At 49.7% G+C, this 25,427-nt stretch overlaps 2 protein-coding genes and 1 long non-coding RNA gene across 5 annotated transcripts in view; 1 reads left to right on the plus strand and 2 right to left on the minus strand.

Annotated features, from left to right (window-relative positions):
- Positions 1-8,037, minus strand: part of ABCG5 (ATP binding cassette subfamily G member 5) — a 26,131-nt gene extending 18,094 nt beyond the window's left edge. Inside the window, exons 1-4 of one of the 3 annotated variants that reach the window (XM_074378789.1) lie at positions 7,884-8,037; positions 7,100-7,178; positions 3,063-3,199; positions 2,871-2,969 (exon numbers count right to left, since the gene is read on the minus strand). In XM_074378789.1, the coding sequence (XP_074234890.1) occupies positions 2,871-2,969; positions 3,063-3,199; positions 7,100-7,178; positions 7,884-7,988 (420 nt within the window). In that variant the 5' untranslated portion in view covers positions 7,989-8,037. Of the gene's footprint in view, positions 1-2,870; positions 2,970-3,062; positions 3,200-7,099; positions 7,222-7,883 lie in introns of all 3 variants that reach the window. The other 2 variants (XM_010967718.3, XM_045504879.2) reach the window with 2 other exon arrangements.
- On the plus strand, positions 7,249-25,150 carry ABCG8 (ATP binding cassette subfamily G member 8). Its single transcript, XM_010967720.3, has 14 exons — positions 7,249-7,865; positions 8,251-8,449; positions 12,616-12,717; positions 13,682-13,832; positions 17,142-17,380; positions 17,857-17,989; positions 18,080-18,349; positions 20,604-20,766; positions 20,857-20,940; positions 21,829-22,028; positions 22,392-22,468; positions 23,206-23,473; positions 24,477-24,604; positions 24,689-25,150. Exons 2-14 carry the CDS (start codon positions 8,270-8,272, stop codon positions 24,824-24,826), a joined length of 2,133 nt encoding a protein of 710 aa, XP_010966022.3. The 5' UTR covers positions 7,249-7,865; positions 8,251-8,269; the 3' UTR covers positions 24,827-25,150.
- On the minus strand, positions 20,617-23,197 carry LOC141579860 (uncharacterized). The gene is made up of 3 exons (XR_012511928.1): positions 22,741-23,197; positions 21,540-22,157; positions 20,617-20,754 (listed from the first exon to the last, which is right to left on the minus strand). It is a non-coding gene; the product is annotated as an uncharacterized LOC141579860 (long non-coding RNA).
- Positions 25,151-25,427: the final 277 nt, after the last annotated feature.

The following is a 25,427-nucleotide window of genomic DNA, read 5'->3' on the forward strand; positions in this document are numbered from 1 at the left end:
AATGAAAAAGAATGTGAAAACAAATATATGTCTGTATATGCATGACTGGGACATTGTGCTGTGCACCAGAAGTTGACACATTGTAACTGACTGTACTTCAATTTAAAAATATTTAGAAGATTGTGTCTCGAGGGGATGATTTATAGAACAAAGTTCCAGAGGAGACAGGGGGTGGGACCCATAGATGAAGCTCGACCAGAAGAAAGGACACATCTGCAATAGATACAAAGGAATAACGAGGAGGTTAAAAATGCATAAGCAAACCAGGATGATTTGTTCTGGAAAAAAGAAAGGTCTTTTCTTGCTGTTAGAGGGGAAGGATCCTGGACTTGAGCTTCACTTGACATGTTAGGGTGTATGTGCTCACAGCCAGGGCACACCCCTGGGCGTCCCTTTCAGCTGCTCTGCAACAGCAGGAAAGGAGTACAGCTTGCCCCTCCTGGCTTGGGAGGGATGGACAGAGGAGACATGTACTTCATCTGTTTCAGATGTCACACTCTGGCCAGAAGCCTCTGCCATGTCTTGCAGACGCCACTAGGAATGACATTCACAGACTCTTGGAAGGGACCACTTGGATCCACTGGGATCACCAACCCTCTCCATGCTTTGTGATTTCACATGAACTGATTCATTCTTCACATCAGCTCCAGGAGAGATACATTATTATTCTATTTATTATAGAAAAGAAAAATAGATCCTCGGAGAGGTCCGTGGATTGCCCAAGGTCACACCTTTAGCAAACAGCAGAGCTGGGACTCAGAGTAAACTGTGTGGGTTCTCTCAAGTCATCCAAGAAGCACAAGGCTTGGCCAACAGCCCAGCAGACACAGCCTGCCCACATCAACCACGGCTCCACGTCCAGGTTCCGCAGAGGACAGGACAGAAGCGGGTCTGCTGTGCTGCTGCCACCAGCACGTCCTTCTCTCTAACTGACTTCGTCAGGATGTTACACCCTGTGGACTGAATTTGCTCAGAAAGTTCTCTCAAGCAGGGAAAACTTTATGGTAGAAAACTTGGCAGGACATGTAGGGGCTGCCAGTGCCAGGGAGAGGGACCATTCACAGAAGGCAAATTTGCCAGCAATCAATGTCAGATACCCTTGCATTTTCTGAATATTTATGCAAATACGTGCATTTTCTGGGAGAAAGCCTCAGTGGCTTTCTCAGATTCTCTCAGTGGGGTATGTGATGTAAATGGATCACTAACTCGAAAGAATCTGTTTATGACTTCATTTCTCCTACCCAAATACCAATGACATCTTCTCCTGCGCATTTCAGAGACAAAAATACTAATGCAAGCAGACAGAAAGCCTGCAAAAGGGCTAACCTGTCACTCACTGTCAGGGCAGCTAAGTCAGGTGAACATGCCTGTGCCTCACCATAGGCTGAACTCTGAACTCTCAGAGCACAACGGTGATCAGGAGACCCTGGGGGCTCAGGGAGGCACAATGGAGCTAGAGGACCTGGGTTCACGTCCCAGCTCTGCCAGTCTGAGTGGCTGGATCTTAAACTCCTTGGGGGTCAGTTTCCTGCAGTAAAAGAAGGAGATAAGGCCTCCCTCATACAGCTAATGCCAGCATGAAGTGAGAGTTTGTGTGTGAACAAGGCTTGACTGATGCCAGCCAGGTGTGAGAGCCTAGAGCGTACGCTGGCAGAATAGCAAGAAACCTGCAACACCTCCTGAGCCCTCTCTTAAGGTAACCTCCAGCCTCGCTCTGGGGCTGACGGCCCTTCTTGAAGGGCCGGCCCCTTGTAAGGCTCCTCTGAAGTGAAAGCTCCAGCACATCCACGACTCTGAAAGAGAAGAATGCCCTTTCCTGACCCAGTATTACAACAAACAAGCCTGCCAGTCCTCAGGACACAGGACAGACCCAGCTCCACTTGCCAAGCCCCAAGAGTCCAGTGCCTGGTGACCGGCTTGGCAGTGCCTGATAAAAATGCAGTAACCTACTGTCCCCTGAGCCAAGATGGGGGATTCCCCGGGAGCCTCAGTGGCATTAAAGAAAGGCCAGCGTTGGAGCCTGAGCTGCAGATGTCACCTGGGTGCCCAGGAGGAACCTCACTGCGGCCTCAGGCTGGGAAAACCTCTGAGGCCGCTGTCCCTGTAGTCCCTGGCCTGAGAGCCCATTTCCCAGGGAACGAACCTGCTGTGCACAAGGCACACTGACCTGCCCATGGTTCCCTGTGTGTTTCCAGTCCAGACAAAAAAGAGGCAATGTTTCCAGGTGAGGTCCCTGTGAGTTTACCTGCAGCTACTTCCAAACTGGGTATATATATGTTTAGAGAAACAGACTGGAAATGAGACAGAGTTGACAATTCAACATTTCCTCCATCATCAACTGAATCCATTCAAGACACCTCAAGGAAAGTTGAGAAAAATCTCAACCAGGCTGCAGGGCAAAGTGCAGTGAGGAAAATAACCATATCTCTTCAAACACAGAGCTCCCAGGACACTCAATAGAAATACAATGCAAGTCACAGACAGAATTTAAATATTATATTGGTCACATTTTAGAAAGTGAAAAGCAGGTGAAATGATTTTTAATGGTATAATTTATTTAACCAATACAGTCAAAATATTATCATTTAAATGAATAATCAATATTTTAAAAATTATTAATGAGATATTTCACAGTCTGTGGTTCCAGATTAAGTTTCTAAAATCTGGACTGTATCTTACACTCACAGCACATTTCAACTAGGTCTAGCCACGTTTTAAGTGTCCCCAAACTACATGTGACTAGTGGCTGCCACAGTGGACAGTGCAGGTCTGGACTCTTTAAAAGGGTGAAGAGTAAAGGGGAGGAATGGACAAGTGGAGGGAACAGGGGGCGCAGAGCCCCTGCGGGGTGGCCCCGGGGCGGCACCCACCTTCTTCCGGAAGAAGCCCTGGGAGCCTCCGCGGACAGCCAGCAGCGCCGTGTAGCACAGCGTCTCACGGACGGTGAGGCTGCTCAGCAGAGTGTCGCTCTGCGGGGGACGGACGTGTCAGCATCACCAAGCTCCCAACTGGCCACATGGGCAGGCAGGGTGAGGGGGGGTGGGGGTCCAGGACGCACCCACCTGCAGGACGTAGGAGAAGCAGTCCTGGAACTGCTCCCTGCGCAGCACCCGGCCATTCACAAACACCTCCCCAAGCAGGGTCCCCGTGCGCCGCAGCCTCCCGGACATGGCATCCAGCAGCGTGGTCTTCCCTGAGCCTGGGAGGCGACAAGAGAAGGCCCTGGAGGAGGCCCTCCACGAGGCCTCGCAGGAACTTCCCAACACCCTCCCTGGACCCGTGGTCCAGCTCTGACTTGTTCTGGATATATACCCAAAAGAATCGAAAACAGAGTCTTGAAGAGATATTTGCATACCTTTGTTCAAAACAGCATTATCCACAGTAACTAAAATGTGGAAGCAATTGCAGTGTCCATTCATAGCTGAATGAATAAGCAAACTATGGTCTATACGTACAATGGAATATTATTCAGCCTTAAAAATGAAGGAAATTCTGCAATATGCTGCAACATGAATGAACACTCAAGACATTATGGTAAGTGAAATAAACCAGTCACAAAAAGACAAATACTGTGTGATTCCATTTACATGAGGTACTTAGACTCGTCAAAATCGTAAGGACAGAAAGTGTAATGGTAGTTGCCAGGGGCTGAGAAGGGGCAGAAGGGGAGTTATTTACTAGGAATAGTTTCAGTTTTACAAGATGAAAAGGGCTGTGGGGATGAATGGCAGTGATGGTTGCCCAAGTATGTGAATGTGTTTAATACCACTGAACTGTACACTCTAAAATAAACTCAAAATGGCTTAAAGCCTTAAATATAAGACATGACATATAAAACTCCTAGAAAAGAACATAGGCAAAACATTCTCTGACATATATCATAGCTATGTTTTCTTAGGTCAGTCTCCCAAGGCAAAAGAAATAAAAGCAAAAATAAACAAATGGGACCTAATCAAACTTAAAAGCTTTTGCACAGCAAAGGAAACTATCGTCAAAAAGAAAAGACAACCTATGGAATGGGAGAAAATATTTGCAAATGATGCAACCGACAAAAGGTTAATTTCCAAAATATATAAACAGCTCATACAGCTCAATATCAAACAAACAACCCAATCCAAAAATGGGCAGAAAACTGAAATACACATTTCTCCAAAGAAGACAACCAGATGGCCAACAGGCACATGAAAAGATACTCAACATTGCTAATTATTAGAGAAATGCAAATCAAAACTACAATGAAGTATCACCTCATAATGAATGGCCTCATAATGAATTCTCAGTCAGAAGGGCCATCACTAAAAAGTCCACAAACAATAAATGCTGGAGGGGGTAGAGAAAAGCAAACCCTCCTACACTGTTGGTAAGAATGTAAATTGGTGCAGCCACAATGGAAGACAGTATGGAAATTTGTTATAAAAACTAAAAACAGAGTTACCATATAATCTAGCAATCCCACTCCTGGGCATATAGCCAAAAAAGACAAAAACTCTAATTCGAAAAGATACATGTACCCCAAGGTTCACAGCAGCACTATTTATAATAGCTAAGACATGGAAACAGCCTTAAGTGTCCAACAACAGATGATTGGATAAAGAAAATGTGGCATATACATATAATGGGATACTACTCAGCCATAAAAAAAGAGTGGAATAATGCCATTTGCAGCAACATGGATGGACCTAGAGATTACTATACAAAGTGAAGCAAGTCAAAGAAAGAAAGATAAATATCACATGATATCACTTATATGTAACATCTTTAAAAAATGATACAAATGAACTTATTTACAAAACAGAAAACAGACTCACAGAATAGAAAACAAACTTATAGTTACCAGAGGGAGAGGAGGGGGATAAACTAGGAGTTTGGGATTAACAGATATTAACTACTACATATAAAATCGATATACAACAAGGTCCTACTGTATAGCACAGGGAACTGTATTCACTATCTTGTAATAACCTACAATGGAAGAGAATCTGAAAAAGAATATATATTATATATTATGTATGTGTGTGTATATATATATATATATATATATATATATATATATATATATATATAATATACATGTAACTGAATCTTTGCTGTCCACCTGAAATACAACATTGTAAATCAACTATACTTCAATAAAAATAAAAAATAAAATGGTTAAGATGGCAAATTTAACGTTAAGTGTATCTTACCACAATAAAAAAAAAGAGAGAAAAAGGGGAAAAACAGTTAATGCCTGATAGGGCAATAAAACCATGATAACCTTTGGGCTTATCTTCTCTAAAAGGACAGAAATCATCTGTAACCAAAGAGTCTTCTGTAAGAGAGCATGCAGCCTAGAGTCTAGATCCTAGATGATGGAAAATAATGAGTCAAATAAAATTACCTTCCCCTGGAGGGTTGGCTGACCACAGGCACGCTTTCATTAAACCATTCTCTAGTGAGACTTTGAACACCTAAGTCATCTTTGGCCTCCCTAATAAAAGATCTGATGAACAACCCTGCTTTAAGTAAGACACCAATGAAGTCACATCATTTCATGAAACACTAAGAATAATTCATAGGATCAGTTCATTTGCTCATGCATTAATTCAGCAAATATTTACCGAGCACCTACTCTGTGGCCAGCCCTGTTCTAGCTGTTGAGGACACAGCAGGGAAAAAAAGAAAGACCAATCTCCCACCCTCATGGAATTCACAGTCTACTGTGAATTCATGTTCAGTGTAAAAGGATGGACACTGTGATAAAACCACGATAAGGTATTATCAGAAACCAGCCCACAAGCCCCTAGAACAGGGAGCCCCATCCACTGTCCAGCTGGGATGTGCATGAGGCGTGACACTGGCCTGTGGGACACACTTCTGAGAAGACAGGTTCACTTTCTTGTTGGGCCACATGCCACCTTTTTTATCCTCCACGAGGAAGGCAACGAGTGACGCATTATTATAGGAATAAGTCAGCTTTTTTCTTTTTAAAGAAGTGTGGTATAATTATCAAAAAGAAATTTAGAATGACCTTGGATGTTATGGCACATGCATACAGTTAGAAACGATTAAAAACTAGAGGCAGGAAAAGACAGGAAATCTCAGGAAAGCATAACCATTCTTGTTAGTGAATTCCTTTTCATTTCATCTTAGCACTACTGTTGCCACCGAGTTGTCCACCTGCTGTAGCAGGGGAGTGGCTATGGATTTAACTCCCTGGATCGAAAGAGACTGATCATGCTTGACTTCCATCAGAGACTTCCGCTGCCCACTTCTACTAAAGCGAGTGAGGCAAGTGGAGAGTGGCAGGAAGTGTCAAGCAAGATCTCAAGAGGCTCCTGAGAAGCCAATCTGCCCAAATCTTTCAACCTTAAAATGTGCAGGATAACCTAGGGTAGTGGACCCTGTGATGTGTCACATGAATCCCTTCTTCAGGGACAATGCAACTCCCCCTCAACCATGCTGAGGACGCACAGCTGTGACCCTCACAGGGTGCTGCCCCAGCCACAAGGGGCTGCCCCTCTGGAGGCTACACCCTCCCTGGGCAATGACTTGCTGCTACAAGGAAAGAGGAGGACGAGGTGGGGACTGGGCATAGAGACAGCCTCAGGGAAATCTGCAATATTTAATTCCCCCTTTTTAAAAAGGATCTGAAACAAATATGGTATAATGTTGAGATCTGATAAAGCCAGATGTTAATACATGAACACTCTTTATATTATTCTTTATTCTTGCCTGTGTGTTTGAAGTTCATTAAAAAAAAAAAAAAAGACCAATGACTGTGGGACTAAATGGGCATCTTCTGCTTATTTAATTCCTTTTCCTGTCTCCAGGTAGGAAAATTGTGTTTACCGAGCACCCCTATACACCACGTGTGATGGGTACTTTTGAAATATGAATGAACTTACATGTTGGGCAAGATTTTAATTTTTCATGGATCTTTCCAAATATTTCACATGAGTACCAGGTTCCAGTCATAGACACGTCATCAGATTTCACCCTGATAATAGACTTGTGCCCTTCTAGCTACAACTGAAACCTGTCTCTGCAACGTGGTATTCAAATCCAGCCACAACACATTCTCCTCATAGAGAATTTAAAGAACACCTTCCCAGCTTACCTGAGCTCCCTAGGATGCACATGATCTGTCCGCTCTCGACGTACAAGGAGACATCTTTGAGGATCTGCCTGGTCCATTTCTGTTGGTGAGATGCGATGTCCCACCAGGGCCCCACGCGATGGCTTTAAAGGAAACCCCGAGAGGGGAAAGGCAGCATGGGGTTCTGGAAGGGGTGGGACAGACCACTGTCCCCCAGCACTGATCCTAGCTCTGCTCAGCCCGGGTGGACTCTGGACAGGTTCCTAAGTGTGTTTCAGCCTCAGTGTCCTCTGTAGACCCTGGCAGGTAGTGACAGATCATCATCTATGTAAAGCACCTGTCAAGCAGCTGCTCTGAATGCCAGCTCTCTCTGGCCAGCTGGTGGATGGCAAACAGGACACTGTTTATTCTTTGGTTGACCCTGCGTTCCTTCACCTGGTTTCATTACACCTCGTGTTCCCAGCACCCCCATTCCCCAAGCCCTCTCCATTCTCAGAGGGCAGGCTGCAGCCCAGGGAGACAGGAGGGGGAAGGGCACAAAGCAGGGGCATGAGGCAGAGCACAGTATCACGTGTCATCCGAGCTTCCAGGTCCCGCTGTGGGCAGGAGGAGGGGCCGCTTACCGAGGCTCCTCACTTTCCTCTGGCAGCCCTTCCCCTCTCCCCACGCCCGTCCACCACAGAGGGAGCCCCAGCCTCCGTGCGTGCCCAACCCCATGAGTGAGGAAAGCCTGCAGAGGGGAGGGAGGCCCACTTACCGCGGGATCACAGCCCAAAGCTCTCAGCAGGTGAGGCATCCGCCTTACCTGACACTGTAGGAGGTGTGGAGGATGCCCAGGCTGTGCGGAGGGTTCACAGCAGACGTGGAAACCTCCTCTAGGGGGCACTGGGAGCCCCTGTTTACTAGGCATGCCGAGATCCCGGCAGGGGTGGAGAACGGGAGCTTGCTCATGGCCAACAGGCAGCAAGGGCAGGTGAATCTTCTGGCCTGACCCTCCCTGGAGTGGCCTCAGCCGAAGTGCCAGCAGCAGACTCTCCCCGCCTGCTCCTCACCTGGTCTTGGAGCCCCTCCTCAGGCCTGCCCAGTGGCAGGACCAGGGTTGGCCGTGAATGCCATTATCTGATGTACCTTTAGCCAGAGTGTGTGTGTTATCTCAGATCCTGTGTTTGTAGGAGGGTCTGCCAGAGAGGAATGCTGGGAGACGGACCAGAGGTTGCCCAGCCCTGGGGAACAGAACACTGGTGCTGGCAGGCAGCAGCTAAATCCAAAGGAAGCTGCAGCAACAGGGCGCAGACACTGCTGGGCCCCATGGCCGGGGAGGCCCCAAAGGAGAGAGGGCTGGAGAACAAGGTCGCTCCCCAGGATGACTCGGTGAGTGATGGGGAGTCACTTGGTCCTGGTGGGTGGGGGCAAATCGGACCTTTCTTTGCTCCCTCGGGAACTTTCTGTCCTAACTCACCACCAGGACCATGAGCAGGACTCTGCTTCCTGGGCACCAAAGGGCTGCAGGTGGCGGGCTCAGGGGTCGAGGGGTTGGTGGGGGGGGTGGTCTCTGAGGTCACTTCCTGCCCTGAGCTGCGCTCCAACAGGGAAAGGATGTTCTTGTTTGTGACTGGGGCTGATCCAGCCTTTTTTTCCAAATGAGGCTCCATCACAGAAACATGCTCACACATACCAGGGACACTGTGGTGCCTGCTTGGTCCGTGGGGCTGTCAAGTCAGAGTCTCAGTGACAGCAAACTGATGAGACAAGATGGTAGAGGACTTCTGCAGGAGCCTCAGAACTTGTGCTCCCAGTGTGGCTACAGCAGGCGGTCTTAAGATCCCAGAGGGAGCTGGAGGGATAGATGACAGCCAGGGGGCCAAGAGGCTGGGGTCCAGGGCTTCTGCACTCATTGTACAGGAGAAATGTTTACCTGAAAAACAGCCTTTGACTGAGATCAGGGGTGGGCGGGATTTGAGCAAGAGGCCGAATCCGAAGAGAGAGAAAGCAGGTCCCCACCCTCCACCCCTGCCTCCTGCCACCGTCTGTTCTGTCTCTGCTGGCCGTGGGTGGAGCGCGAGGCATGGGGAGAGAAAGCCACGGAGGGCTGAGGACTCCACACCTGGCTACCTGGACTGACCTCGAGTTGCCAGGACCAGACTTCAGCCGAGCCAAGAACCTACCATTCCTCGTCAGCCCTGCAGCCACAGCAGATGCCCAGCTCTGCCCTGGGAATACCCCGGGGACCAGTCCCCGCCGGGAAATGATTCATGGCCTGAACAGGATATAGCCACTGGTGGCTCTGGGGACACTTTCTGCCTGGACGGTCTGACAATTCAGCCCCCACAGCCTGGGATGCAAAGAACTGCCCGAACCTGACATCCAGGAATGTGTGCAGACCCTGCCGATTCCAATTTCCTTTCCTCCAGTCCTGTTACTGAAGGTGCCACAAGACTGTCTGCCTCTAATATTTATGGCGCCCGGAACAAGAGGCTGAGGGCTACATAGACTAGGTCTAGATATTTAGAAGTTTTCAGTCAAGTTATGAGCTGTTAAAGTTTCTATCTTACCTTGACATAACTTTTCCACAGCATAGAAGACCAAGTGTAAAAGGAATTCTGAACTTGTGGCTTCCAGCTCAAGCCACAGTCTACCCTCCTTCTCTGCCCACATCCAGTGCCACACATGACCTCCCACACCCCTACAGGGTCGCCACATCCTGCCCACCCACATTCCATCCGCACCCTCCACAGACAAATGCCCCTCTGGCCTGGGGTGCCCAGGATGGGCCTGGGATGAGGTTCACGCAGGCCCTAGGAGTGGGCTCAGAGTCATCCGCACAGGGAATTCTGTGGTCATGGGCACCTGGAGTGGCAAGTGCCCTTGGCCCACAGACTCCTCAGTGCACTGGCAGGAGCTGGGCCAGAGGACCAGAGGGGCCCAGGCCTCAGTGCAGAGCCCTCAGCACATCACCCCTCCTCCTGGGCCCAGGCTCCTTGTCTTAGAACAAGGGTCTTGGGCCCTGTGCTCCCTGAGCTCCCTTCTACTCTGTGCTTCTGACGCAGGCATTTGATCAGAAGTTAATACAAGGAGAAATTACAATGTAGCCCAGCAGGAGCTGAGCTGGTTACCTACAAATAAACCTGCTTTTGCTTTTTTGGGTGTCACCTGTCAGAAATTCAAGTGATGTTCTGACAGTCATACTGATTAAGATGTCAGCCGAATAGATATTTAAGTATTTGAAAACTACAGAGAGTTTGTCAAAACCTCAGGAAGAGTCTAACAAATCCTTCCTGGGAGCCAAGGAAAATATTTCAAAATGGAACAGCGGAGGTCCCACACTCAGCCAGAATTCTCTTCTTCCGAAAGTTGAGCTGCCTGTGCAGCTCCAGATGGCACAGTCCCTTGGTGGTGGCTGGGGTCCTAGGCTGACCTGTGCCCTCCCTACTTAGCCCAGGGTGAAGGGGGTAGGAGGAGCCGGAGAGCAGGGGGCAGGCACCCTCTCCTTCCTTTCATCTGTCTTCCCATTCTGACACCTCTCTCTGTCTTCTCAAAACTCCTGCCTGGAAAGTGGAACTCCTGGGTGTCAGGTCACCTCCACATACTGCTCCAGACTCCAAAATGTCGAGCCCCTCTTTCTCAGTAGCCCCTCCACCTCGAAATCCAACCTGGGGAGGTTCTGGTCAGATGTTTGTTTGCAGAAGCAATTTTTGAGCTAACTCACATCTCATACCAATTGACTAATGTTCCTCCTGCAGGTACTTACTTTTAAAAAAACCAAACAAGCAGGATGCATGTCAGCCCAAATAAGTCTCTCAGCAAATGACAAAATTTCCAATGGTTTAACAAAATAAAATTGGAAAACTAGGTAGTGCAAATGCTGGTGGTGGAGGTAGTGAGTGAGGGTCAGGGCTGCCCGGGAGACCTGCCGGAATCCAGAGCTGCCCTTGACCTTCCCAGGAGCTTCCTTCTCCACCTCTGAGGGCAAGACCCTCTCACCTCCTCCACCCCTACCTTTGGAGGCACTGGCAGCCGGGGATCGAGATGAGAGTAGAACTCTGGAGTCACAGACTCACTCTCTCAACTTGAAAACACGTTTTGAAATATTTCAGACAAAGTAGTTTAAAGAATAGTGAACTCCCATGTACCCATCACAATCCACCAACAGTTTTGAAGCCCACATGTTCCCCCTTCCTGCCTTCAACCCTTCCCCCTTGTATGCCTTCCTACACCCCAAAGATGGCCCTTCTGCTAACTTTGACATTTATCTTTCCTGCATTTTCCTGTATAATTTAGGATCTTTACTGTACTAGTTCAAACATTAAACAGGGTAAGTAGCTCTGGTCTGCTGTTTCCACTCTCTCCTAGAACCCTGGGGGCTACTCACCATGGGTCTGCAGCAGGCCATCACCCGTATTCACTTCCCTCCACTTCCATCGGCCTGAATATCCTTTTTAAGGACCTCTTACCTCCACCATTGCAGGGATGTTTTGACAAAGACTGTTGGGTGTTATTTTCACATTAAGTCATAAGCCATGTTGTTTTCACATAAAGCATACGGGGACACTGTGTACACAGTGAAGATACAGCTTGATCCACGCCTAGCCTGTCTTGCTACATCCTCATCATGTGTCTTGTCCACTAAAATCGAAGCTTCTCAAAGACTATCTTTTTCACCATCCCACCAAACACCAAGCCTAAAGCATGATGTGGGATCCCCATAAGTGTTCGTTGGATGCTTGCTTGATTGACTGAAGGAACACATCAGTGGGGGAATGGCAGCTCCGAGGGAAGAAGATTGGAATCTACAGGAACTTGTGAATGAATGCATGCATACTTTCCCCTGTACTACTACAATGAAAAGAAAATTGAATGCATTAAAAGATGGAAATCTTACTAGGCAGGTTCTTCCTTGTTTGGGCCTCAGTGATTTAAATGACTGGACTGAACTGAAAAACAGAAGGAATTCAGATCTGCAGATGGTTAATATCATTCCAAGTTATCACCTGATACCATGAGACACAGATTTGAGGTGAATTCAAATAAAGCAGCACTCCAACCACAGCAACAAGATGAAGAGGATGATGATGATGACGATGAGGATGATGGTGACAGTGAGGGTGATGACAGCGACTTCCTCTAAAATCTCCCAACAGATTCTGATGCATCAGAAGATATTAAGCCAGATGCAGGGAACAGAAAGCCTCAGGTCTTCCCCGAGCACAGAGGCTCACAAAGCCTCCGGGCCAGGGTCTCAGTCTCATCCATGATAGGCTTCTTGTATTCAGGTTCCAACAGCCTGTAATTCAGCTTCCCTGGGGCCAGGAGCTGTGCTGGAGGGAAGCCTCAAAACTCTCTCTGCAGGGAAAAGGAGACAAGACCCCACAGGTGCTCCTACTTTCTCAGAGCCAATGGGCTCCTCCTGCCCAAATCCATCCCATTCGGGGTCTCACTCATGCTAGCTCTTGCTGTCACCTCTCAGGTCTCCTCCCTCTATTTTCTCCTATGTCCTCGTCCTCCCAAAGGAGCCCCTCACCTGTCATGTCTCCCCGCAGGGCCTCCAGGACAGTGTGTTCTCCTCTGAAACTGACAACAGCCTGTACTTCACCTACAGCGGCAAGTCCAACACCTTGGAGGTCCAAGATCTCAGCTACCAGGTAGAGGCACACCTGGGTACAGGTGGGAGGAGCAGACAGGGAAGGCCAAACAATTCCCCAAGTAGAAGGGAGGTACGGGCCCAGCTGGGGGGGCCTCTGCCTCTCAGGACAGAGTCCAGGCCACACTGATGCCTCACGTGTTGGGTGCAAGCACCATGGAGACTTCCCTCAACGACACGCACTGTAGCTGGCATGAAAAAGAGAATGAGACTTTTGTTAAAACATAAAGCCAGCCATGTGGACCTGTGGGGAAAAAAGCTCTAAAACTCATTTTTAACTATATTTTGAAATAATTTTCGACTTTTGAAAAAGTTGCAAAAGTAGTGCTGACTTCCCGTATACCCTTTGTCCACCCTTTCCTAATGTTAACATCTGGCTTACCCATAGCACAATTATCAAAACTAAGAAAATTAACCACTGTATAATAATATTAACCAAACTACAGACTGTACCCAGATCTCATCAGTTTTACATATATATATATAGAACATCCGGAGTGCACTGGCCTTTCAGAGGTTCTTGGGAAACCCCTGGTCAGATTCAAAGACCCCTATTTCCCCTGTCCTTCCAGGGCCAGAGACCAAGTGGCCCAGATGGAACACGGTGGGGCCTGGGATGGTAAATGAGGACTGAATGAGATAATGGGTATAAATAGATTAACAAATGCCTTGCACATAGTAAGTACTTGATAAATTAGCTAATTACTATTAAGAGAAGACATGGTTTTGCTGCATGTGTTCTTATTTTTGTTCCATTATTGCACATGCTTCCCAAGCCTTCTCGTCAGGTTTGGAAATGGCAGCTTCACGTTCTCAGCATGGTGGTGTCCACCTCCAAGTTGGATAGAACTTGGGTGGGGGACACCCCTCAGATCTGTTGTGTATCAGCTGGAGGATGTCTCCTGGAGGGAGCTGAACAGAGGTTGCTGAAGCTCTCTGAGGAACCTTTCGATGTCTCTCCACAGGTGGACATGGCCTCCCAGGTGCCTTGGTTTCAGCAGCTGGCTCACTTCAAGATGCCCTGGACATCTCACAAGGACTCTTGTGAGCTAGGCATTCAGAACCTGAGCTTCAAAGTGAGGAGTGGGCAGATGCTGGCCATCATAGGGAGCTCAGGTATCACTGAGGGCAAATAGTGGGGCAGTGGGTACTCTCTCCTGGGAAGCAGGGTGGCCCCTCAGACAAATGGAAACTCCTTAAAGAACCCTTTTCTGGCTCGCAGAATAACATAGCAGAGCACAGGTCGAGGCCCAACAGAGCTGGGTTCAAACCTCAGCTCCTCCATTTACTAGCTCTCGGGTAGTTGCTGCCACTATGAACGATGAGCGTGCCTCTTGAAGCTGTGGCCAGAGCTTTGGTCCTTTGTTAACACCTGTATCAAGGTAAGGTCTTTCCAACAGCATCAGGAAGCTTCAGAATTGAGTGTTCTTTTTAGGGGACTTTTCCACCACAAGGAGCACTCCTTCATTGTTCCCGCCCAGTCAGACCCCTGTTTTGGTCAGACCGCAGTAGGCACAGCTCCCAGCCGCAACTCACTTCTCAGATACTCCAAGTCTTAGCTCAACCTTCAACCATCTGCAAAGATCCAGATTCCTGAAGTGCCTCAAAAAGTCACTTAGGCCAAACTTAACAGTGTAGGTAGGACACCAGAGCTGAAAGGTGGTTTGGAGAACGGAGTTCATTTCCTTCACTGTATTCTACCTTTCTTTCTCCTTATCAGCCTGGAAGCATCTTTAGAGCAGGGTTTTCAATTTTTCTGGTTCTCAGTATTTCTAGTGTCTTCCTGCCCCTACACTATACCCCCTTCATTTGACAGATGAGAGGACTAAAGTTTAGGAAAGAGGAAGGGGTCGCTGAAGGACATACATTTAATGCAGAGCAAGAATGAGAACTCTGGTCTCCTGATTCTCAGATGCTAACAAAAAATTCAGCTGATTAAAGTTAAAGATCTTACTGGCTTTATTCAGCGATTTATGCATTAGGCAGCATCCCATGTAGCAGATAGAAAGCAGCTCTGGAGAGCAGTACAAAATGAAAGGTTTTTATAGGCAGAAGGAGGTGGGACAAGGTAGTTATTCTGGCAAAGGGCTGATTGTTTTAGGCAAGGTCACCTTTCTTTGGGGGAAAGCAGGGGGTCTACCACTGCTGACCAGGCAATTCTATTGACTGGTTTCAGATCCCACTCCTGGGAGAGGTTGAAACTGTAATTAAATCAGGTATTAAGTCTCAGTTTGGCGACACGGGGCTTAGCACAAATGACTCCATTTGGGGTTTGTTGTCTCTTTTTATTAAAACACAGATCAAGGCGTTTCTCCCTCACAAAGTGTTAGAGGAAACACTTTATACCTTTCAATTAATCATTTCCAAAGAGATTACTCAACTTTTTGAACATCTGCTCCAAATTCTTAGCATCCTGATGGAGAAGTTCTGTTCACTGTCTAACCAAAGATCAAATGAGATGATCTGTGTAAATACACTTTGAAACAATGCCCACAAACCAAGTCTCGCCCACTTCTGGCCCTGCCCCTGCAACTCTGATCTAAACAAGATAAGTGTGGGAACTTCACAGGCCAATTTTATTTTCATTTGTAACACCTGGTGGCTTGTCCTGTTGTTTCTGCTTTTTCTTCACGAACTGAGAATCTGGGGGACACGTGGGCCTTAATAGGCACTTTCAAAGCTGAGAGCCATCACAGTTAATCCTGGCCACACAGTCCTATAGCTGGTTGTATTCCCGATTTACGATTTGTGGCTGAAGAAAGTCAAGCTGGGAGAGGCCAAGCGGGAATCCCACTGAGTGTCTCCAGAGCTCTCGGCCCTAGGTTCAGTGTTATTTAGCTTCAAGCTTACTTGGCTGGTATTATTTAAATGATTTCTTAGAAAGGTTTATCGATTATACTGCCTATGATTTATACTCCACTCACCAAAATAATAATAAGACAATAAAAGTAATGAATTAGTTCAAACAGCCCCAGGCATTTTAGCTTCTGTAGAATCAGCAGTAGTGCCAAAGGTGTTTTCCAATGAATGAATCAACTGATTTGAAGATTCTGGCCCTTTTATAAGGGTCCTGAATGCATGTGGGGTGTTTTCTCCTGGTTCATGGAGGATCTCCCCACATATACCTAGCAATTTCCTCTGGAAAGGCCACCCACACCTCTTACAAAGTTTTGTTTAGGCAATGTGGTCTTCCTGCTTCGTGACTGGGAATCCTGTGGTCACTGTAGATGTTGGCAAAGTCCCCTGAGTTCCCAGAGCCTGGCTCAAATGATGTCCCTAGGCTGAGCAGGGAGCAGGGCCAGAGTCCTCCCCTCTGGTTTCTCTCCTGGCTATTTTGTACCAAAGTTCTCAGGGACCTTGAATGAGATGCACGCAGGAGGCAGGGTACAGGTCCCTCTCTACCCTGAGAACCTCTGGTTGGCAAGCAGAAGGACCACTGGAGAGGCATCTTGAATTTTGATTTTGCACTGGGGGCATGGGGCTGCCTGCAGGAAGCAGGGGTCTGTGGCAAGGAAGAGTTGTTACATTTGTGTATTGGAGCTTTCCCTGTTTAAAAACCACTTGGAAATTTTGCTCTTCAAAAGGAATTTACGTGAAAGAAACCAGAACCCTACCTGGGAGATTTAGATTGAGTTGTTCCCAGCACTTTTGCAAGAAGGCTTCTCAGATCCTAAGTCCTATTTTCATTTGCAGTTTAAATAGCTGTCAAAGAAAGTCTCATCAAATGCTTTTGGAAACCTGATCCAATCTGACACTTATTTTCCCAAATCGATAACAACTGCTATATCATTTAGAAGTGGATGGTGTTAATTTGAGTGTAACTGAATCTTTTTTTTTTAAAGAGAGAGTAAAAAGTACCACTGATAAAAAAAATATATAAGAGCATAGAGGGTGCAGAGAAATCCAGAACCCATGTGTACACTGTGCTGTCGTTTTAAAGTCATTTCCACATCTATTACTTCTCTATATTTTCTCCCTTATTTCTGGAAATAGGTTCCAGTTTTGCATTTTTAAAAGACACCTTATTCATTCTCCAAAATTAGTCCTTCCCACAAAGCTAGCTTCCGAGCCAAATACTTAATGCTGAAATGCTGCTGGCATGTTCGCCAGCCCCAAATAGTGAAGCTTCACAGTGCAATTAATGCCAGCCTTGCTTGGGAGAGGGGACATACACTCCAGGCACAGGCAGCTGTGTGACAGTCAGGATGCCAGCCTTGTTCTGTCATGCTGCCATGGGCCAACCCGGCCTGAATGTCCCAACCCCACCATGCAGGTCTGAGGGCTGTGCCACCTTCCCTAGGCGCTGGTCACATCAGGGAAGACAGAGCAGTCCAGAGTGGCTGGAGAGTGCCCCAGCAGCAGTGGCTTCCAGGCTGGCTCCCACAAAAAGCTCTGCTCTCAGGGATGTCTCTGGTGGTTTCTCAGGCTGTGGGAGAGCCTCTTTGCTGGACGTGATCACGGGGCGAGACTACGGTGGCAAGATTAAGTCAGGCCAAATCCGGATCAACGGGCAGCCCAGCACGCCGCAGCTAGTGAGGAAGTGTGTGGCCCACGTGCGCCAGCACGACCAGCTGCTCCCCAACCTGACCGTCCGCGAGACCCTGGCTTTTGTGGCCCAGCTGCGCCTGCCCAGAACATTCTCCCAGGCCCAGCGTGACAAAACGGTAACTAACCGAGGTTGCTGACCCCCAGAAGCCAAGACATCCTTCCTCTCCCCATCCCCCCCACCCCCACCTCCCCGCCTCAGAGCCCAGCCACAGGTCAAATGTGAGCAACCCAGCTCACCACCTGTCCATCCGAAAAAGTTCATCATGTGCTCAGCCCTGCCCTTCCGCCCTCCTTTAAAACGCCCCAACTCAGCGCCAACTGTGTGAGGCGTATTTGCTTACTTCTTGTCTGGTTCTCCGTGTGGGCAGGGAGCCAGGGCATGGCCACGTTCCCAATCATTGGCGCTATGCACGGCACACGGGAGCTGCTCCGGATGCGGGGAAAGGCTCAGGGAACAAACACGGCATCAGGGAAATGAAGGCTGGGGCTCTAAAGCCGGGCGCCTCTGCCCTGCGGGGCACACCAGCCTGGCCCCATGCGGGCCCGCGCAGCCCCCCTAAGGCCCTCGCCTCCCCCCCCCCCACCCCCACAGGTGGACAGCGTGATCGCGGAGCTGCGCCTGCGGCAGTGCGCCGACACGCGCGTGGGCAACGTCTACGTGCGGGGCGTGTCCGGTGGCGAGCGGCGCCGAGTCAGCATCGCAGTGCAGCTGCTGTGGAACCCGGGTGAGGCGGGAGGGGCCTGCTTCGGCCGCCTGGCTTGGTCCCGTGCAGCCTGAGCCCTGCCCTTTAACTAGTCTTCTCTCTGTCGGGAAGGAATCCTCATTCTGGATGAACCCACCTCTGGGCTCGACAGCTTCACGGCCCACAACCTGGTGAAAACCTTGTCTAGGTTGGCCAGAGGCAACAGGCTGGTGCTCATCTCCATCCACCAGCCCCGCTCCGATATCTTCAGGCTGTTTGATTTAGTCCTCCTGATGACGTCTGGCACCACCATCTACTTGGGGGCAGCCCAGCACATGGTCCAGTACTTCACGGCAGCTGGCTATCCGTGTCCTCGATACAGCAACCCTGCCGACTTCTATGGTGAGCCAGCCAGACCAGAGGCCTGGAACCGGGTTCCCCGACACCTCAAACCTTGCCAGGAGAGAAACTCTCAGAGGCTTCAAAAGAGCAGGACCAAGCATGGAGGGTGGGGGCAGGGCGGCACAGGGGGTGTATTACAGGTTTCAGTTTGCCAAGCAGCCAATGCTGGAAAAGGGGGCCTGAAGGAAGCAGCTTCTGACATAACCACCCTTGTGAGCATGACAGAAAAGAATCTTATGAGAGCTCCAAACCCAAGGAGATATAATCCAAGCGAGTTTTGATCCATTTCTGGAATTGTGGTCTTTATTTAGATTCTGTAGGGAACTTAGGATGTTTGAATTTGGGAAGCCACCAGGAAATCTTCAGGCTTTGCCCTGGTGCCCCCACAGAGGCAGGCAGCCCAAAGGCACTGGGCGGTGGAGAGGGCCCAGGCCACAAGCCAGCTCAGGGTCTTTTGGATGGCCCTGGCCAATGAATCTCTAGATACAAATATTGCTCTGTCAGCACCAGAGATGCCTTTCTGCTTGGGGTCCTGAGGTCTCAGTATATGGCCCTCAGTGGAAGTGTGAGCCATTATCTTTATTCCTTGGGGACAGTTGCCTCCTCGGATGCTTGCCCTAAAAGCAGGTGCCTGAATCCTGAGTGCTGAGGAATGCAGTGGTGCTGGACAGGCTGCCCGGCTGTACCAGGGCCAGTGGCTTGTCCCAACCATGGGTCACCTGGAGCCCCAGCCTTCCTCCCAGGACACTCTCCCCAATAAACATGATGACAAGAACCATCTCCCGGAGGGCAGACGCTATGCCCACAGGTGCCAAGCACCAAAGTGTGTCCCTTTGACCCTCCCAGCCCTGCCAGGCCAAGGTCATCTTTGTCCTTACAGATGAGAAGACCAGAGTCCTTACAGTATGGTGCAGGAATGGGACTCCAGCCTCTTGTGCCCAGCCCTGCTAACCACGCCTTCCTGGCATCCACCCTCCATTATTCCCCTAGGAGGCAGGCCACTCTCTCTGGTCCACCAGCCCTCGCCCTCTGCACTCACTCACAGTGTGAACTCACCTAGAGGTCACCCTCCCTCCCTGTGCTCGGGTGCCAGCTTGGCTTCCTGCCAGTGTGTCATCCTCTGGCTGGCCGGCCCTCCCCAGATAAGGGGGCAGAGGGCACCTGCCAGCCTGGCCACTGACAGCAGTATGCAGTGACCCTAGAGAGGAGTTGCCAGAAGTCAGCTGCCATAACAGATCTGGAAAAAAAAAATTTCCTTTTTCATTATTGTATATTATTTTCTAGTGGGGAAGATTCTTGCCCACAAACCCTGGGGCAGCAGACCCTCAGCAATCCCAGGGAATCTGGCATTTAGAGCTACAGTCCTGCACACTGAGGCAACCTATCATGGTTTACAAGGCCCCTGCTAGACCTGACCCTGCCTTGAGATGTGTCATGAAAATGGGAGGAGGGAAGAGGCAGAGAGGTAGGGGTAACTCCTGCCCAAGGGAAGAATGGAGGGAAAAGAGGTTTAGGAAGGCCCTATGACTGTGACTGGTGGGTGTGCCTTTCTGGAATTTCAGATGAGAGGAAAGCTGTGGTCTGGGGCTACCAGGTGCTTCCCACTGGGTAACATGGAGGTGGTGAAGCCCAGCCTGGTTCTCCTGCTGGTCAGGCCAGCTCCCTCCTCCAGGGGCAGGGAGAATTATATTTACATTTGCCTGGATCCCATGACACCCTCCAGCCAAGAGATTCTTCCCTTTTGGGCAGGCTGCTTGGGAAGCCAAATGACTACAGTGAGAACCAGAGCTGCCCAGAGTCCAGACTGCTCAGCCTCCCCCAGGCCAGCCCACCTTCTCCCCACGGGCAGGCGCATCTGGGACGGCCGGAGCTGGAGCCAGCACATAATGATGCCATGGCCTTTGGCTCCGAGGGTCCAAAGCCTCTTTTTCTGTCCTGGAGCTGTCCCCATAATGGGCCTGGGGGTGGGACCAGGGCTAGTGCTCACAGGGCCTCCTGTGAGCCCTTTGCCCTTTCCTGATCCATTGGCCCTTCCTCTGAGGCAGGCTGTCTATAGATATGGGGGACCAGCCCTGGGCGTCTCTCTGCCTCTCTGCTCTGACCATTGCTTCAGGGTCCTCTCTCAGAGGGTAGGGAGTGTGTCTTAGAGTCTCTGAGGGCTGACCAGTGTCATGGGCTGGGCTTGCACTGAGCCCTGGCCTGGGAGCCCAGGCAGGGACCGGGTCGCCCGTGGCCCCACACCCTCTGCTTACAGTGGACTTGACCAGCATCGACAGACGAAGCAAAGAGCAGGAGGCGGCCACCAAGGAGAAGGCTCAGTCACTTGCGGCCCTGTTTCAAGAAAAAGTGCATGGCTCCGATGACTTTCTGTGGAGAGCAGAGTCGAGGCAGCAGGGGGTGTGCACCTGTGTGGAGAGGTAAGGCAGGCTGGGTGGCTCTGGCTGGGGAGTGTCCTGCAGAAGATGGTCGCCCCCACGCCCCAATGACACCCTCTTGTCTCCTGACAGCCTGGCTTCCCCGAGGGACACCAGCCCCTTGCAGACTCCCACTAAGCTGCCTGGCCCCCTACAGCAGTTTGCCATACTGATCCGGTAATTGCCATTTCATCATCCCCCCCCACCCCCGAAAGTCTTTGTTGAATCAAGTTTAGCCCTTTGCTCCTAAAGTGAATTTGAAGGAGGAATTTGAATTTGAAGAGGTAGCATCATTTGAAAAAAACAAAACAAACCTGCACCAGCCCTCACGTGATACAGCAAACTCTTGTTACTTTGATTCTTTGGACAAAAATAAAAATTTCCTTACTAGCCAGATGATCATGGAAATCACCCAGGATCATTGTGAAAAATTCAGACCATACAGGAGACCCTCCAGTGGAAAGAGAAGGTTCCCTGACACACTAGCCCCCAGAGAAAACCAGACTCCAGTGTTTGGTGTGAGTCTTTCCAAGATGTTTCCACACCCATAAACCTTTTAATACATAAATGGGAATCACACTCTGCATGTTGTTCTGTAAACTTTTTCCCCCCACGACTTAGAACAGTGCCTCTACCTCTCATCTGGTTAGGTCTTCCAGGCTGGGTTTCCAAATCTAGCCATAGTTCATTTACCCATAAAGCCCATTTTGATGGCCAGGTTATTTTCAGGCTTTTGCTATTACAAGTAGTGCTACCACAGACATCCTTGTACGTACCTCATTATGGTCCTGATCATGGTTATTTGCCCAGGATAACTTCTTTAAGTAAATTTGCAAGGCTGATACACTGATGATAAAAGTAACAATCATTTGTTGAGTAGCTACTGAGACAGATGCTTTCATCAGTTTTCTCATTTGGTGCTCGCAGTAACCCTGTGAGGTGGGTACTGCTCTCCCCATTCTACAAAGGAGAAAGATGAGGCTTACAGAGATTAAATGACATTGCCAGGGTCACGGTGCTAGTACATGTTGTTCTCTTGGCGCCTCTTTCTTCTGTTTTTTTAAGACGTCAGCTTTCCAATGACTTCCGAGACCTGCCAACCCTTCTCATCCACGGGGCAGAGGCCTGCCTGATGTCCCTGATCATCGGCTTCCTCTATTACGGCCACGGGGCCATCAAGCTCTCCCTCGCAGACACAGCGGCCCTCCTGTTCATGATCGGGGCTCTCGTCCCCTTCAACGTGATCCTGGACGTCATCGCCAAGTGTGAGTGTGGCCTGCATTCCATGACCCGCACCGGGAGCAGCGGCCGCCGTGCTCTGAGCTGGTCCACGGTCAGCCTGAGTTCCTCTACACTCCTGGAGAAACCGGGTCTGCTGGATAATTTCACCATGACTGTGAAATAAAAGATGATGGTGGTTTTTGAAGTTCGAACATTAATATGAGTATGCAAATGAGAACAAATTACCAAGGAGTCTGAGGCATTCCTGTCCTGGCAAAAGTAATACTGACAGCAGTGCACAAGTCCCAGAATCTCAAGTGTCTAAATTAGGATCTCAAACTGCTGGGGTTTTTTAAAAAATAGGGTATTTAGGCAATATTTTTGTTCTCCTTTTCTCCACTTCTTAGGTCACTCGGAGAGGGCGCTGCTTTACTATGAACTGGAAGATGGGCTGTACACGGCTGGGCCGTATTTCTTCGCCAAGGTGACCGGTCAGGCCGGATAGTGAGGGGCCATGCTGGGTGGGCGGAGGGGTGGGAAAAGCTGCTCCACGCTGGACAGAATTTCCAGGGAAGCATTTTGTGGAACTGCGGGGCCGCGCATCATGTATGGTTGCAGATGCCACGTTCCCAAGAGGAGTTTCAGAGACTCCATATTTTTTAAAGTTTACCAGAAGGTCAGGACTGTGGACCAGGAATGACATTTTTCTGGTCATCAGAAACCTTACAAAAAAGAGGTGGGAATTCATATACTCACCTAACACATGTCCTTCACCTCTCCAGTCTCACCACGTCCCTACTAGTCCCTGTGAAGCAGATTGGGCAGGTGTGACTGTCGTCATTTGAAGGCAGTGGAGGGAGGCCCAGAGAGGTTATGCAGCTGTCTCAAGGCCACACAGCTTACCAGGGCAGGCAGGGTGGGGACTTGAAACCAGATCTTAGGAGAGCAGATACCCCACTGCCATTTTCACTGGGCCACGTGCCACCCTGGGGAAAACTGCTCTGAACTGCCCTGGAGGAACACTTGGCATCTGCAGGGGGACACCAGCAGTAAGTTCATGCTCAAGGGTCCTGCCTCCCTGTACCCACCGGCCCTCCTGCTGCAACCCGATCTCCACCAGGAGGGAAGGATGGCATCGCTTGGGGAGGCTGCCTTTGACCGTTTAAAGAGCAATAGCAAATGAAGGTGTTGGCTCCAGGTCCTCACAAGGGCTCTTTGCAGATCTTGGGGGAGCTGCCCGAGCACTGTGTCTACATCTTCATCTACGGGATGCCCATCTACTGGCTGGCCAACCTGCGCCCAGGCCCGGAGCCCTTCCTGCTGCACTTCCTGCTGGTGTGGCTGGTGGTCTTCTGCTGCAGGACCATGGCCCTGGCCACCGCCGCCCTGTTACCCACCTTCCACATGTCCTCCTTCTTCGGCAACGCTCTCTACAACTCCTTCTACCTCACTGGGGGCTTCATGGTCAGCTTGGACAACCTGTGGACAGGTGAGGCTTGCCCCCTTGCCTGGTCAAGCTTTTTGAGGTCACCTGTGGCTGGATCTGCCCACTTTCCCCTGGAGAGGAGAGCTCGTCACTCAGGGGCCAACTCAAGACTGGCCCTTCTGAGAGCAAGTGGCCTGTCTGGCTGTCCTGTGTGCCAAGGGAATGTCTCTGGGGAGGAGGGCAAAGAGCACCTTCTCATATGCCCTGGCCGACACCCAGGGGCCACCCTTGACTCTCCCTCGACTCCCTCACCCTCCACATCACCAATGAGCCAAACCAATGCTGCCTCCCATGTCTTTCTGAAACATCCTCTTGCCTCATCCTCCCCCCACCCCTATCAGCTGATATGGGGCCACTGCAACGGTCTCTGGGACACTGCTTGCTCCATGTCCCCCTCAACCCTCACCCATGAAGCATTAGCTTCCTAAGGTGCAAATCCAGCCGCTGCTTTGTTCGAGTGCTTCTAGGCGGTTCATTCGCTGCTGCCTCCACCCAGCTCTTCTGAAGCCCCCAGCACACTCCACGCTCTCATGAGTGAGCCTGCATGTCCCTTCTCTATGGGAAAGCCATTCTCCACCTTCCAGGCCTTTCCTGACCAGCCGGGCAGGGTCCACTGCTTCCTCCTCCTCCCTTAACCTCCCTGATAACCTCCGCAGGGTCAAGGTACAGACTTGGTCATCTCTGGTTTGGGGCTGCTGAGTCTCCACAGTTCATCAGCTCTGTGAGGCTGATCATGTGCTGGGATGTCTGATTAAATTACTCTCTGGAGTTAGCAGTGATGACCCCGATGTTATCATGTGGTGACCCTGCAGCCACTTGGCCCTTCTGCCCCAGTCTATGTCCCCAGCTCCCCCTCTGCCCTTTTACCTTTTTGTCCTCCCCTGACCCTGACCCTCAGGGCACTTGCTGCCCCTGGGTCAGAGCCACCATGGCCCTTTCTCCAGGTGCGTTTCCAGGGGAGCAGGTGGTTAGACTGGGTGAGTAATGTGACTCTCACTGTGTCCAGTGCCCGCGTGGATTTCCAAGGTGTCCTTCCTCCGATGGTGCTTTGAAGGGCTGATGCAGATCCAGTTTGGTGGGCACGCTTACCACATGGCATCTGGCAACTTCACCATCTCTATCCCAGGAGACATGGTAAGTAGCCAGGCCTTGGATACTAAGTAGATAGCATCCATCCGAACATCTTCTTACTGAACTCACTGACGCCTGTGTCCCCAGATCCTCAGCACCATGGGCCTGGACTCGTACCCACTCTACGCCATCTACTTCATCATCATCGGCATTTGTGGTGGCTTTGTGGTCCTGTACTATGTGTCCCTAAGGTTCATCAAACAGAAATCAAGTCAAGACTGGTGATTCACACCCAGACCCCTACCTGCCTGTGTGGGTCTTGAGAAGGCGCTTCAACTGCCCTCCCTTCCTCCCAAGGAGCCTCTTCCCTGGCACAAGGACAGTGAGAACAGAGCTCAGCTGTATCTGGCCCACGGTGCTGCAGTGGCACAGGCGGGCCACAGGATGGCAGTAGAATAAAGACAGTCAAAGGGGATTTCTGATCACTGGCTGGAGCTTGCGATTACTGGGAACGTGAAAACCATACTTGGGGTTACCTATAATGTTGCTAATTTATTTCTTTTTGATGTATATTTGTATAGCCAGCTAATACAAGATGGGAAAAAATTAGGTATGAATTGAGTCATTAGACTTTGCAGGTACAATAACATAACAGCTAGTGGAATATTTGGCCTCATCTTCTAGGGCTCCCAAACTCTGTGTTGAACCACTCTCAACACAGAAAATGACCTGAAACATACCAGCAGGATGACATCCCTTCTTTTCATGTGGGGTCATGGGCCCCCAAAGCCAAACTGTACAATTAAAAAGTTATTGAGCAACTGCTCTGCACCAGGTACAGTGCAAAACACTTATTTATGTGGATGACATCATTCAATTTTGTTAG

The sequence above is a fragment of the Camelus bactrianus genome, chromosome 15, assembly GCF_048773025.1.
Source record: "Camelus bactrianus isolate YW-2024 breed Bactrian camel chromosome 15, ASM4877302v1, whole genome shotgun sequence".
NCBI classification, from domain to species: domain Eukaryota; kingdom Metazoa; phylum Chordata; class Mammalia; order Artiodactyla; family Camelidae; genus Camelus; species Camelus bactrianus.

Coding starts and splice junctions, on each gene's coding strand:
- ABCG8 (XM_010967720.3), top strand. CDS start 8,270: ATGCTGGGAGACGGACCAGAGGTTGCCCAGCCCTGGGGAACAGAACAC. Junction 17,381..17,856: donor AGGCCCAGCGTGACAAAACG/GTAACTAACCGA, acceptor CCACCCCCACAG/GTGGACAGCGTGATCGCGGA. Junction 24,605..24,688: donor TCTCTATCCCAGGAGACATG/GTAAGTAGCCAG, acceptor CTGTGTCCCCAG/ATCCTCAGCACCATGGGCCT.